General features: G+C 42.0%; 1 protein-coding gene across 2 annotated transcripts in view; it reads right to left on the reverse strand.

Annotated features, from left to right (window-relative positions):
* LOC110529031 (plexin-B1) overlaps window positions 1-15,694 on the reverse strand; it is a 176,750-nt gene that overhangs the window by 2,869 nt on the left and 158,187 nt on the right. The window contains exons 25-36 of one of the 2 annotated variants that reach the window (XM_036984099.2): window positions 11,967-12,184; window positions 11,683-11,861; window positions 11,474-11,540; window positions 10,216-10,362; window positions 9,594-9,759; window positions 5,520-5,623; window positions 5,208-5,292; window positions 4,816-4,976; window positions 4,061-4,221; window positions 3,618-3,765; window positions 3,282-3,422; window positions 157-231 (exon numbers count right to left, since the gene is read on the reverse strand). In XM_036984099.2, coding sequence (XP_036839994.2) covers window positions 157-231; window positions 3,282-3,422; window positions 3,618-3,765; window positions 4,061-4,221; window positions 4,816-4,976; window positions 5,208-5,292; window positions 5,520-5,623; window positions 9,594-9,759; window positions 10,216-10,362; window positions 11,474-11,540; window positions 11,683-11,861; window positions 11,967-12,184 — 1,652 coding nt within the window. The remainder of the gene's footprint in view (window positions 1-156; window positions 232-3,281; window positions 3,423-3,617; window positions 3,766-4,060; window positions 4,222-4,815; window positions 4,977-5,207; window positions 5,293-5,519; window positions 5,624-9,593; window positions 9,760-10,215; window positions 10,363-11,473; window positions 11,541-11,682; window positions 11,862-11,966; window positions 12,185-15,694) is intronic. The other variant, XR_016497436.1, reaches the window with a different exon arrangement.

Here is a 15,694-nt window from a genome sequence, read left to right on the forward strand (position 1 = left end):
AGAGAGCAAGGAAGGGATGGAGAGGGATGAAGAGAGCGAGAGAGTTAGATGGAGGGAGAGACGGAGATGGAGTGAAAGACAGATGTAAGGTAAACCAAAAGACACAGCTCTAATGTGTCATTCCATCCAACCACACAAGAGATAATGAAAACTCACCTGGTCATAGTACTTGTTGATGTACTTGTACAACTCGTGCAGGGCAACAAGGTAATTCAACTCGCCTGAGTAATTCTGGAAAAAAACAAAAACATTTTGACTTAAAGTCACTACAAATAAATAATACGCACACACTTAAATGTGCTAATAGAGTTTCTATTAAAGCTGGTTCTATTAACAATAGGATATATTTAAAGTGTTCTAGGCATACATTGCTTTAAAGTATAGGCCCACTCTGAAAAGTCCAAAGTTTTACAGCTTGTGCTGAATGAATGATTACTAGATCAGCTATATTCACAGTAATAGGGGTGACAGTAATTTTAAAAAACATTTTAAAATGAGATACAAACTGCAATATGTAACTTTTTGGGCGACCCAACCAAATTCACATTGAAATGTGAGTTATAGATCTGTCACACTGATTGAAAGCAAGTCTGAAAAGCTGTATATCTGTTCTAAGTGTGCTATTTCTATGCTTCCCATTCTTCCATTTCATTTTTTCAAACAGCTGGTTTTGGAAAATATATTTCACAGCTGTATAATGAGTATTTCCACTATACTTGCTTGTTTTGTGAAATAAACTTAAATTAGGCAAACTATTGGAATATTAGCAACGAGGAAATGGCAAAGCGATTTCTGCATAGTGCACCTTAAACAATAGTACCAGGGATGAAACCAAAATTATTTTCCAATTGTGTTGTTCTGAACAGAACCATTATTTATTTTGTTACGTTCCACTGTTCCGACCTGCAAAATAAAGTTCTGAACTGGTTTAAACCCCACAAAAAGTAACAGTTTATAGAGTTCCTTTGTGTTCCTTTTTAAACCTTTGAAATAGTCACAAAAAAACAACAACATTTATCCCGATATTAAATTACTTCAATCTTCAGTGAGGATAGAGCAGCTTGCTCCTTGACTTATTTCACATTTTGTTACAGCCTAAATTCAAAATGAATTAAATAGATTTTTTTCACCCATCTTCACACAATAATAACCCATAATGAAAACGTGAAAACATGTTTAGACATTTTTCTAAATGTATTAAAAATGAAGTACAGAAATCTAATTTGCATAACTATTCATACTCCTTTGCTATGACACTCCAAATTGAGCTCAGGTGCATCCAATTTCCTTTGATCATCCTTGAGATGTCACTACAACATTATTGGAGTCCACCTGTGGCCAATTCAATTGTTTGGACATGATTTAGATAGAAACACATCTGTCTATTTAAGATCTCACAGCTGACAGTGCATGTCAGAGCAGAAACTATACCACGAAGTCCAAGGATCTGTAGATCTCAGAGATATTGTGATGAGGCATATATCTGAGGAAGGGTATAAAACAATTTCTAGAGTGTTGAAAGTTTCTGAGAGCATAGTGGTCTCCATCATTGGGAAATATAAAAAATATGAAACTACCCACTCTGCCGTCTGATCAAACTGAGCAACCGGGCAAGAAGGACCTTGGTCAGGGAGGTGACCAAGAACACAATGACCACTCTGACAGAACTACAGAGTTCCTTGGCTGAGCTGGGAGAACCTGCCTGAAGGACTATAGTCTCTACAGCACTTCACCAATCTGGGCTTTATGGGAGAGCGGCCAGACAGAAGACACTCCTGAGAAAAAGGCACATGGTTCTTTGCCAGGAGTTTGCAAAAAGGCACATGAAAGACTCTGTGGTCTGATGAGACAAAAATTGAACTCTCTGGCTTGAATGCAAAGAGCTATGTCTGGAGAAAACCAGGCACAGCTCATCACCCGTCTAACACCATCCCTACCGTGAAGCATGGTGGTGGCAGCATCATGCTATGAGGTTGCTTTTCAGCGGCAGGGACTGGGAGACTGGTAAGGATAGAGGAAACAATGAATGGAGCCAAATACAGGCAAATCCTTGATGAGAACCTGCTTCAGAGTGCAAAGACCTTACACTGGGGCGATGATTTACATTCCAACAGGACAATGACCAAGCATACAGCCAAAGGAATGGTGGAATGGCTTCAGAACAAGAATGTGAAAGTCCTTGAGTGGCCCAGCCAAAGCCCATTGAAAATCTGTGGAAAGACTTGAAGATTGCTGTTCACTGCTGCTCCCCATCTAATTTAAGAGCTTGAGAAAAATTGCAAGGAAGAATAGGAGAAAATCCCCAAATCCAGATGTGCAAAACTGACACAGACATACCCAAGACAACTCAAAACTGACACAGACATACCCAAGACAACTCAAAACTGACACAGACATACCCAAGACAACTCAAATCTGATACAGACATACCCAAGACAACTCAAAACTGACACAGACATACCCAAGACAACTCAAATCTGATACAGACATACCCAAGACAACTCAAATCTGATACAGACATACTGACAGACATACTGTTATCGCCGCCAAAGTTGCTTCTATAAAATGCATCGAGTCAGGAGTGTAAATTCTAAAAACATGTTTTCATTTTGTCATTATGGGGTATTGTGTGTAGATTGGGGAGAAAAAAAAATATATTGAATGTCGTTGGACCAAGCTTGTGTGTGCAGAGTGGCATCAGAATTAAAAATGTCTCACCTTTTTGTAGTTAATTCAATGTTAAACGTGATAAATATAGTATCCTTAACCAGCATTGAAAAAGTTAATCCATTCTTCTCTAATTAAAAATCTCAATTTCTGAATCACACTTGTAAAGTCAATAGACTTCAGAAACCTACGCTTCAGAGGGGCAGGTAGTCTACACACACTGGCAATGATTTTTAGCTGGCAGGAAGAAACTCGAATACGTTTCTGAGTGACATAGTGAGGCGCTGTGTTGCGGGACTGAAAAAACGTGCCCGGAACGTAAAAGAACGTTATTAACCAGTTCCAATGCTTTTAAAATAACGGTTCTGTTCCAGAACAGTACAGATCACTTTCGTTCCCTGAACTTGATCCAACCCCTGCAAATAACCAATTAAAATAATAGCAAACTCAAATGTATTCTTTTTTTTATTCATCAAAAAAATGTGCAAAAAATGTCAAGTTTAAGCTAGAGCACTTTTAGTAGAGTGCAAAAACTGTGACAATGATGCGTTTGCCAAAAATAGCTTGAGTGAACAGTGTTTTACTGAATTAATAAACTGAAGTAAAAGACCAACCCTGGATAGTTCTGCTAGTGCGGAGTTCATCTCCTGGTCACTGGCAGAGATGGTCTGTCTGATGTCAGCGTAGTACCTTTCCACCATCTGCTTGTACCGGGGGATATCTCTGGCATAAAGCAGTTTGTTTATTGGTGAATCCTAGAGAGAGACAGAACGTGAGGGTGAGAGAGATTACCAGTTATAAAGAACCACTTCCACCTTCCACAGTTTCCCGTGGCCCAGTCAACTCCTCCCCAGAGGGGTTGGGTTAAATGTGGATGACACATTTCAGTTAAATGCATTCAGTTGTACAACTGACTAGGTATCCCGATTCCTTTCCCTCCTCTCGCTCACCCTGCCCAGTTTATGCTCTGAGGTGGTGCAGGAGTCCATGAAGGTCTGGGAGATGACCGTTAGCACGGCGTCCACGTGGTCCGAGGGCTGGACGTCAAAGATAAACTGGGGGTTCTTTACAATGTTGATCCAGAACCTCAGGGGCAAACTGGACGGAGGGAATGAGGGAGGGAAAGGGACTTACATGTATGGATAAGAACTGTTATGTTCATATGTTACATATATCATCCAACCACATAACGTAAACACACATACACGTATGCAAGGACACAAACGTGGATGGTCTCAGGAGTCTGTGTGTGCGTGAGTGTGTAACTGTTGGTCTTCTAGATGTGGAAGGAATCAGGATGTGTGCGTGCATGTATCCATGTACATGCGTGTGTTTGTCTGCGTGTTTGCTTCTACACACTCGTGAGCTTCTGCCTAGGTGTGTATGTATGTACCTGTTAGTCTTCCAGATGTGGATGGTCTCAGGGTCGGTGATAGCGTGGTGCTGTGCCTGGTCGTCCAGCAGGTCAAAGAAGTACTTGACGGCCAGCGGAACGGGACGACTGGTGGACAGGATCACCGTGAACAGGTCGTCCACAAACTTCTGCAGAGTGCCCTGTGGAGGGAGGGAGAAGGTTAGGGGCTTTGCTCAGTTTTAAAAGTCAATGTGGGAGTGTATATGTGTAGTAATAACTCATTATAATTTGAGGGGTGATTATGTTTGTCCTGTTACACACTTGTGGAAATATGTTCCCCAACTCCCCGAGACACCCGGAGGGAGTGGGGTCACAGCCAAGGTCACCATTGTCCAGCGCCTCTGGAGAAATTGGGGTCAAGTGCCTTGCTCAGGGCACAGCTACAGATGTTTTACCTTGTCGGCTCTGGGATTCAAACCAGTGAACTATCAGTTACTGTCCCAAAGGTCTAACCTCCAGGCTACATGCCGTGTGTGTGTGTCTACAGTATCTACCTACCGTGTGTGTGTGTGTGTCTACAGTATCTACCTGCCGTGTGTCTACAGTATCTACCTGCCAAGCGTGTGTGTGTGTCTACAGTATCTACCTGCCGTGTGTCTACAGTATCTATCTGCCATGTGTGTGTGTCTACAGTATCTACCTGCCGTGTGTCTACAGTATCTGCCAGGCGTGTGTGGGTGATATGTGAGTGCGCGTACATGCAATGTGTGTGTCTGTGTGGGTCCAGTATCTACCTTCATGGAGAGCAGACGTGTGAGGTAGATCTCTGGTATTGCCTTGGCCCTCTCCCTCACGCTGCCGCGGCGGTGCTTGGGTAGCTCAGGCTCTTCGCCGGCCTTGACCAGGTGCCACAGCCTCACCCCGCCCTCATCTGCATCCTCCAGCATGGGCGTCTCTGAACAGGGGAGGACAGAAGAAAGGAGAAGGGTTGAGAAAGAGAGTTAGCAAGAAAGGGCCATTTAAAATGTTACATTATTTTACATATTTCACAAAAGTTAACATTTGAGTCAACGTTTCAGCCTAGTGGCCTTTCTCAAGATGAGATGCATCCATACTTATTCTACAGAAACTGGAACAACAAGACATTTCCCAGAGAGAGTGGAACTAAAATGCAAGTGCAACTCACTTTCACCTGCCACGTAGTCGTGGTTGTCGTGATGGATGTGTTTGCTGTGGCGCGGGACCAAAGCCACTGTCGCGCCATCTGCAACCTGAAACACAACCACAACAGTGTTAGACATCTCTCATGAATATGATATAGATCCACTATGAAGGCTTTGTGAATGCTTATGAAGGGTTAATGAAGTGTAATACCATTAAAGGCTTAGAAACATGAATTTGACAAAATCTTAAGACCACTACGAATGCTTAATGAATGCTTTACGGAGTGTTATAAATTCTTTATAAAGCTTTATGACTGTTTGATATGGGTGCAGACCTTGTAGTGCTGGAGTGTGTTGAGGCGTTTCCAATTGCCCTGGACAATAGACGTCAGGTCTTCATCAGACAGGATCAGATGACCTGCTACACCAGACCTCCACTCTGAAACACATACAGTGTGTTAGACAGGACTACACAGAATGAAACACACACAGTTTGTAGCCAGGACTATACACAGAATGAAAACACACACAGTATGTAGACAGGCCTATACACAGAATGAAAACACACACAGTATGTAGACAGGCCTATACACAGAATGAAAAAGAACACTATAATAATACACTATACATCACTTTAGTCTCAGTCACTACCAAATAACATTCATCAGATCCAGTGAGTGAGTGAGGAGGGGAAAGGTATGCGTGAAAGTGTGTGTGTGTGTGTGTGTGTGCGTGTGTGTGTGCTTCTGTATGCACATCTTCCCAGTGGTGGGACCAAGTTACTATTATTCAAGTCACAAGGTTCGAGTCTCAAGTCGAGTCCCAAGTAGAACGGGTCAAGACTGGAGTCAAACCCAAGTCTCGTATTCTAACAGCAAGTCAAACCCAAGTCTCGTATTCTAACAGCAAGTCAAACCCAAGTCCCGTATTCTAACAGCAAGTCAAACCCAAGTCTCATATTCTAACAGCAAGTCAAACCCAAGTCTCATATTCTAACAGCAAGTCAAACCCAAGTCTCGTATTCTAACAGCAAGTCAAACCCAAGTCTCGTATTCTAACAGCAAGTCAAACCCAAGTTTCGTATTCTAACAGCAAGTCAAATCCAAGTCTCGTATTCTAACAGCAAGTCAAATCCAAGTCTCGTATTCTAACAGCAAGTCAAACCCAAGTTTCGTATTCTAACAGCAAGTCAAACCCAAGTCTAGTATTATAACAGCATGTCAAACCCAAGTCTCGTATTCTAACAGCAAGTCAAACCCAAGTCTCGTATTCTAACAGCAAGTCAAACCCAAGTTTCGTATTCTAACAGCAAGTCAAACCCAAGTTTCGTATTCTAACAGCAAGTCCAGTCAAGTGACAAGTTTTCAAGTCTCAAGTCAAGTAAAAAACAAAATCCATACATGCAATGACTTGTTCAACTCCAAATCTTTGTCTATTTATTGAGGCCATCTGACAGCCCTTTTCATTATTTTGTCTTCTCTAATTGTAAAATATGAACCTTGTAACTGATGGCAAGGCAGGTTTATTTACAGGTCTTGATCCAATGGTGAATGCGCCATGTCATACCAAATATACACGGGAAATAGCCCAAAAGAAATACCCTTGGTATCAGGCTCATTAACCAGTCCTATCTGAACAGACACAGGTAGTGGGCAAGACTGGTCCCCTTGTGAAACCGCATGGAATCTGTCTAACAGGAGCTCAAAACAGGTAGGCCTGCATAATAACATTATTATTATAATATTATAAACACGGCCCCCAGGATCATAGGATTACGCAACTGGCAAATACAACCAATAAACAGGTTCTACAATGTAAAAGGCAATTTCCACATTGATACAGTCAGCTAAATCAGACAATTATTTTAAATGATATTTCTTTCAGCACACATCATTTTCTCTTATTCTGACTACAAAGAGATCTACTATGTGTACTGAGGCCCGTGCGCTCCTATTACACACAACCAAAATGACAGAGACACACGGAACTCCGACAGAACACTGGAAATATCAACAAATGAAACCATTTATTTCATGAAATAAACAGAACTTCTACCTCGTGAGTCTTGCGAACGTTCATGTGTACTATAAACATCGCGCCCACTCAGAGCAGCGTAAGAAATGGTTGGCTAAATTAAAATGAAACAAACATGTCTACGTGATGCAATAAAAGGTACGGGATGGAATGATGAAACGCTAGCAATTACTTTAGTATTACATGGAAAATACATTTACCACATAGGGCTGTGCAAAGCAAAGGCAATATTTCAACAAGAGAACAAACTCACGCTCCACTGGTGGGAGTTTGGAGAGCATCTTCCCACAGTAGGCTTATAATTCATTTCATCAAAATATTCCAAATGCTAGCTTAAGTTAATTCTACATTTCAAATAATTATTACATACAAAACCACTTTTGCCAGCAGCATACCACCCTGCATACCACTGCTGGCTTGCTTCTGAAGCTAAGCAGGGTTGGTCCTGGTCAGTTCCTGGATGGGAGACCAGATGCTGCTGGAAGTGGTGTTGGAGGGCCAGTAGGAGGCACTCTTTCCTCTGGTCTAAAAAATATCCCAATGCCCCAGGCCAGTGATTGGGGACACTGCCCTGTGTAGGGTGCCGTCTTTCGGATGGGACGTTAAACGGGTGTCCTGACTCTCTGAGGTCATTAAAGATCCCATGGCACATATCATAAGAGTAGGGGTGTTAACCACGGTGTCCTGGCTAAATTCCCAATCTGGCCCTCAAACCATCACGGTCACCTAATAATCCCCAGTTTACAATTGGCTCATTCATCCCCCTCCTCTCCCCTGTAACTATTCCCCAGGTCGTTGCTGCAAATGAGAACGTGTTCTCAGTCAATTTACCTGGTAAAATAACGGATAAATACAAATGAAGGCCTATGCGAGTAATTGTTGCCCCATTGCTGGTGAGCTTGCAAAGTAAACAGTTAATATTATTGATTGCCAAACAATGTTTGGAGCTGCAAATGTATTTATTATGGCAATCCTCTCTCCCTACAATTTGACGTTTGAGCTTTACCCGATCCAATAGCTGTACAGCAAATCAGCAATCTGTTTGCTAGCTCACCCGACCTGTGTTGAGTGACAGTTTGCTGGTCCAATCAGAGTACCGAATGTGCGTTTCACTAACCTATCTGTTGCAACTTGCATGTTTTTTGTGTGTGTTTTTTTTTTAAAAGGGCGTTGCTGTGGCTCCAATCTCTGGCTGTGTGTAGAGTAATCCATGTAGACTCTGTGCCACAAAATGAGTGACAAAACATTACAAAACCTGGTTAAATAATTTCAAGTCATCAGTCTCAAGTCAAAGTCAAGTACAGGGTCTTGAGGCTTCAAGTCCAAGTCAAGTCATTTTATTTTCTATCAAGTCGAGTCATCAAATTTGAATCCACAAATTTGAGTCCAAGTCATCTGACTCGAGTCCACAACTCTGCATCTTCCTGTGTGTATGTGTGTTCCTCACCCAGGTCCAGAGAATCTGTGTGTGTGTGTATGTGTGTTCCTCACCCAGGTCCAGAGAGTCTGTGTGTGTGTGTGTGTGTGTGTTCCTCACCCAGGTCCAGAGAGTCTGTGTGTGTGTTCCTCACCCAGGTCCAGAGAGTCTGTGTGTGTGTGTTCCTCACCCAGGTCCAGAGAGTCTGTGTGTGTGTGTGTGTTCCTCACCCAGGTCCAGAGAGTCTGTGTGTGTGTGTGTGTTCCTCACCCAGGTCCAGAGAGTCTGTGTGTGTGTTCCTCACCCAGGTCCAGAGAGTCTGTGTGTGTGTTCCTCACCCAGGTCCAGAGAGTCTGTGTGTGTGTGTGTGTGTTCCTCACCCAGGTCCAGAGAGTCTGTGTGTGTGTGTGTTCCTCACCCAGGTCCAGAGAGTCTGTGTGTGTTCCTCACCCAGGTCCAGAGAGTCTGTGTGTGTGTTCCTCACCCAGGTCCAGAGAGTCTGTGTGTGTGTTCCTCACCCAGGTCCAGAGAGTCTGTGTGTGTGTTCCTCACCCAGGTCCAGAGAGTCTGTGTGTGTGTTCCTCACCCAGGTCCAGAGAGTCTGTGTGTGTGTTCCTCACCCAGGTCCAGAGAGTCTGTGTGTGTGTGTTCCTCACCCAGGTCCAGAGAGTCTGTGTGTGTGTTCCTCACCCAGGTCCAGAGAGTCTGTGTGTGTGTTCCTCACCCAGGTCCAGAGAGTCTGTGTGTGTGTTCCTCACCCAGGTCCAGAGAGTCTGTGTGTGTGTTCCTCACCCAGGTCCAGAGAGTCTGTGTGTGTATGTTCCTCACCCAGGCCCAGAGAGTCTGTGTGTGTGTGTGTGTGTGTGTTCCTCACCCAGGCCCAGAGAGTCTGTGTGTGTGTGTGTGTGTGTTCCTCACCCAGGCCCAGAGAGTCTGTGTGTGTGTGTGTGTTCCTCACCCAGGTCCAGAGAGTCTGTGTGTGGCCGGTGGGAGAAGGAGGTGCCCTTGTAGACCTGGTCCAGGAGTTTCTCCTTCACCTGGGTGATGGTGTCTATGTCCAGCACCTTGGAGGGAAGCGGCTGGGTCTCATTCACCCCCCCACCCTGCATCAACACGTTCAGGGTCTGGGGGGGGGGGGGGGGGGGGGGAGCTTTCAATCACTCACAAAACACACTTTCCTGGATGGTCGTTAGATCTATTTATCTCTGGTTTTTCACTGAAGAAAAAAAAGGGAGTTTGTGTGTGTGGTTAAACTGAGTCCCTCTTGTGAGCCAACACTGGACTTTTCCCCCTTTACTTGCGCTGACTTCGCTGATAACTACTTTAGGAATTGAGGAAAAATGTACTTACAATGACTGAGATATGTGGTTGTTTCATCTAGCTATCTGAAGATGATTAACTAACTGTAAGTCGCTCTGGACAGGAGCGTCTGCTAAATAACTAACATGTAAAAAGAAATGTGTATGAGTGTTGTGTCTGAACGCTTGAATGTGTGTGTGTGTGTACACGTCTGAATGTGTGTGTTTGTCTTTGTGTGTCCGCATGAGTGTGTGTCAATGTCTGAGTGTGTGTATTCTCACCAGGGTCTTGTACTCAACATCCTCTCGGAGGAGACGGTTGTCATTGAGCGTGTATTTGGCCTTGCCAGTCACCGCGTCCACCGGCCCCTTGTCCACCTGGTGCTTGATAGCCCTGAACAACATGTAGAGAGACTCACCTGCAGAGTCCTGGAGAGAGGGGGAGACAACAACAGTTAGCATCATGCTAGCGAAACAGGTAAACAATTAGCACCGTGTTAACAAATCAGATAAACAGTCAGCATAATGCTAACAAATCAGGTAAACAGTCAGCATAATGCTAACAAATCAAGTAAACAGTCAGCATAATGCTAACAAATCAAGTAAACAGTCAGCATAATGCTAACAAATCAAGTAAACAGTCAGCATAATGCTAACAAATCAACTAAACAGTCAGCATAATACTAACAAATCAGGTAAACAGTCAGCATAATACTAACAAATGTATGTAAACAGTTAACATCATGATAACCAATCCGGCAAACAATTAGCATCATGCTAACAATCATTGTCCTGGGAAAGACGAGGAGACATGACATTTACCAACATGCTAAAAATGTATTCCTCCATTTCGCTTGCTAATGAATGCTAATGCTAGTAGCCATTTGACCCAGGTAAGATATAGATAGCCAAGTCTGCTTAAAACTGTCATGGATAACATAGCCAAGATTCACAACCCTGGAATAAAGCCTAGGACTAGTCGGAATTCTTTGAAAGTGCATCCTTCCTTCCTTGAAGTCATTACTGATAAGAAATGACTGAACAGCTGAAAGCCATGTGGTGGTGTCCTTTCATTTCTGTCCAATTGTGGCTAAACAGTGATTACTTCAAGGATGTACTCAGTCCTGACACGACTCATGTGGAACACAGAGAGAGAGAGCTGTGACATACTGCTCTGGATAAGAATACTGTAAATGCAACATTCGCGCAGAAAGGGCTTGAGCTTTGATTGGTTCTCTTAAATGCTTTTCTCTTTCCTTAGAGGTTTGGACCTCACTTTGTTTGGATTTGAAAATCCAACCGTTGTATTAGAAGGGGTGCGGTGCCCCCAGGGTCTGTTTGTGGTTGTACATGTAGGTGTTGGAGTGAGAAATACACAGTAAAAATCAGCTTAAAAAAAGAACAGCCCTTTTCATTAACTGACACTTCGTGCCATCAACATCAAGGAACCTTTCCAGACCCTGAAGTCAGGAAGACTGGTGTCAGCCAGACTAATCATTTCCTCCTCTGTGAGGAAATCATTCCTGTGATTCCGACTCACCCTGAGGAAAGCATAGAGGCTGATGGACATCCAGTTGGTCAGCAGCTTCTCCACCACTGTCTCTGTTCTGTAAAGCAAAAAATCACTTTCACATATTCTCTTCTCCGACACACCCTGGCCTATACCCCCCCCCACACCCTGACGTACAGCCCCACCCCCCCCACCCACACACCCTGACCTACACCCCCCCAAATCTCTTCCTATCTTACCTCCGCAGCATGAGTTTAGGGTTCTTGACCACGTACTGCTCCACCAGATCATTGAGCAGGGTCTTGAGGATGTCTGTGAAGTACTCCAGTTTACCATGCAGCGCCACAGTCAGGAGAGAGGCCACGTAGGCCCGGTCCCTTGGTGAGAACGTCCGCTGGCTCTCTAGAGTATGGATGAACTGGTAGCGAGGTGGAAGACAAACTTGTTTTAGACTATCAAGAGTCCAATAACATAGTAAGAATCGGTCCAGTTCTTTCACCAATCATCATCACTGTCCCCCTACCTTGGTGAGGAAGAGTTTGCTGTTGAGCAGGTTAGAGAGCTGCACCAGGCCCTGCTCCACTGTGGCCCGCCGACTCTCCTGTACGTCCAGATCCCTCCGCAGGGGCGACTCGCGGTGGCCCGGGAAGAAGATCCGCTCGGCATAGCGCCGGTAGTCCAGGAAGGGGATGCCCGAGCCCACCAGGTCACTGGACATGTCCATCATCTCCGTCATCAGGTCTAGGGGAGCAGGGTGAGGAGTTCAAAAGGTTAAGGGGGTGTAACTTTATATTTTTTTTATTAACCCCCCCTATTTGGAGGACACATATCTTGTTGGTTTTTTTTACAGCTTTTGTGCTACATTTTACATGTACATTAATGCTGTCATTCTGCCCCTGAACAAGGCCATTAACCCACTGTTCCTAGGCCGTCATTGAAAATAACATTGTTCTTAACTGACTTGCCTAGTTAAATAAAGGTAAAATAAAAAATAAAATAAAATCCCAACCCTCAGCCACTCCCACCTATCACCATAGACCACCCTCATTTGGTTTCCATGTGCCATGTATTTTCAATTGTGATGTTTTACATACACGTTGAACCTTTCTAATAGTATAGAATCCACAGATTGTGAGCTAAAGATGAAAAACGTTCCTACGACTATTATCATATTATTTATTGACTGACTATGGCTTTCCAAATCGACCAACACTAACACTAACATTTGTTGTAATATTTGTTCAATCTTTTCTGGAGGATAAAACTGAAATTGTAACCAGCTTTGTATGGCTCGTTTAAGAAAGGGCGATACTTTCAACAAAATGTCATTTTCAATTAGTCCGAAATGAGAAGTTGTAACCTGTATAAAAGCAAAAAGGCAATTTTTGAACAAAGGATGAGCCTTTCTTAATAATCTACTGGATAACTATTTGGGGTTTTAGTATAACTTATGTATGAGTGAAGCTTTTAGTGAGGGTTTAAAGCTTTAATATTTAACTATTTTAGTCCCCCAAACTCATAATTATTATATAAATAGGCATGTTTAATTTTGTCTGGCTTAGCATTCCAAATAAAATGAAATATTTTTTTTGCTCATTTAAAAAACGAGTTGTCTGGAGTAGGCAGTGCCATTAGTAAGTAAGTAAACTGTGATAGGACCAAAGAGTTAATCAATGTGATTTTTCCATAAATAGACAAGTATTTATCTATTTAGAATAGAATCTTATCTATTTTTGCAAACATTGATTGTGGTAAGTTCATTTATATTTTTTGAGATGTGAATACCAAGTTTGTCTAACTTTACCATCCACCCATTTTAATTGGTAAACTACAAGGTAGTGTAAACACATTTTTTTAAACAATCCAATAAGCAATATGGTACACTTGTCATAATTAGGTTTTAGTCCAGAGGCTAGAAAAGTTATCAAGATCTTCAATGAGACTGTGCAGGGATCCAGATTTCGGACTTTAGTTTTTATCCCCTGGATTTCTAACCTCTTGATGTTCTTGTTGGATCTAATTTTAATAGCTAGCATCTCAATGGCCATAAAAAAAAATATGGAGACAATGGACAGCCTTGTGTTACTCCACTTAAAAGCTCAATATTTTCTGAGAAGTAACAATTATTTACTATTTTACATCTGGGGTTGCTGTACATAACTTAAACCACTGTATAAGAGATTTAGCAAAATTAAAGTAATCCAGGCATTTATATATAAATTCTAGTTGTACTTTATCAAACGCCTTTTCAAAATCTGCTATGAAGACCAGGCCTGGTATCTTTGATGTTTCATAGTGTTCAATTGTTTCAAATAATTCTCGTATATTATCGCCATTATATCGTCCATATAAAAAAACCTGTCTGATCAGGATGAACAATATCTGGTAAAACCTTGTTTATTCTATGTGCTATGCATTTCGCCAGGATTTTCACATCACAACATTGAAGTGTAAGAGGCCTCCAGTTTTTTTTTTTTTAATGGACTGGATCTTTATACGTACCACCTGAATCCTGTTATAGTAGTAATGAAATCAGACCTTCTTGTTGAGTACCTGAAAGTCTACCATTGTCATAAGACTGAGTACATTAAAAAAAAGAAATCTCTACTGGTATACCATCAAGCCCGGGTGTTGTTCCAGACTGAAAATATTTAATTGCCAAAAAAAGTTCCTCTTCTGTAAGTTGGCCTTCACACAGGTCTTTCTGTACATTTTACATTATTATTATTATTATGAAAGAAATCCTCCAGTTAACATCATTCAGTGTAAATGGAGGAGCTTAAAATATTTTGCTTCCTCTTTCAAAATATAATTTGGTGAATAATGGATGACTCCATTTGTAACGACTTTCTGTAAATTCTTTTTGGTAGCATTTCTATGTTGAAGATTCACCATTTTCCACCCAATTCCACCCAATTTTCCACCCAATTTTGTAATACATTATACATAATTGTTCTTGAATAGGTACCTCCAATTCTTTTTATTTTTCCTCTAACCTATTTTGTGCCTCTATAGTTCAGTTTCCATTACAATCTACCTACACTGTTACTTCCTCTATTTCCTTTATTAGTCTAATCTCTTTTAACCTAAACCGCTTTTGTTTTAATGATGAGTATTGTATGGCCTCTAAAAGTACATTTAAAAGTGTCCCATACAAGGGGGTGTGACCTTGCTCGGAACATGTGCCAATCAAAAAAGGGCTGACTTTTATTTGTTTGGTTTATTTGGATCCCCGTTAGCTGTTGCAAAGGCGGCAAATCCCCAAAAAAATGTATTTGTCTCAAACAACAGGTGTTCCCAACAATGCAGAGAGAAAAATAATAGAAAGATAAGAGGAGGAATAAATACAACAAATAAACAGGAATAGTTAAAAGAGCAGCTTCTTCCTGTGGTCCACAATAAACTAAACAAGACAAGTAACAAAGCACTGATACACAAGGACAGTCACACAAATTTGAAATACAACAATATACAAACACACAAAAAATGTGTTTTTTTTATTTTACCTTTATTTATACAGTTTTTTTTCTCATTGAGATAATATCTATTTTCCAAGAGAGACCTGGTCCAATAGCCAAAAAAACTTCTCAATAGGCATTACAGATATGTAACTTCAATGTTACGTTAAAATCTCCAACACGATGCAAAGCTTACAATGAATCAGCCAATCGATGTGCTTTCTGTGCAACAGCCGTAGTTGGCCTTGTGCAGCCGTATCGAAGCTCATTGAAGACCTGTATGTAAACATTGTCCACAGATGGCAACTAGCAGTGGACTCTTCCTGTATTTCGTTTCTTTTTTTTTTTGTGTTAGAGAGTGTCTGTGTGTCCACTCAGTCCCCGCCACTCCAGTGAAAGTCAGTGGAGAGCCAAGTTTCCACACTTTGATCTGGACAATAAAGTTTATTTTAGTCCGACTGAACGATGGACTGCTGACATTGAAACTAGATGCTGAGAATTGTGCTATTGCTTCAAAAGCAATGAATGTTGACATTGGGCGAGGAGCGGGGCCAAAATTAAACTTGTTATTGTCAGAAGCCCACTGAGTGGAATTTGAAGACATTTCATACGCACAGGGATTATATGATATCATTTTATTAAAAAAAGTTCAAAAACAAAATGGATCCATCCGCATCAAGGATAAATAAACACACAGGGGGTTCTCAAGCATCTCGTTTTTCTTTTTTTCCTAACTTCTATCAGGGTTCACAAACTGAAAGGATTGGATATTCTATCAGAGTTCTATCAGGGT

The sequence above is a fragment of the Oncorhynchus mykiss genome, chromosome 7 (genome assembly GCF_057628025.1).
Source record: "Oncorhynchus mykiss isolate SJ-2025 chromosome 7, ASM5762802v1, whole genome shotgun sequence".
NCBI classification, from domain to species: domain Eukaryota; kingdom Metazoa; phylum Chordata; class Actinopteri; order Salmoniformes; family Salmonidae; genus Oncorhynchus; species Oncorhynchus mykiss.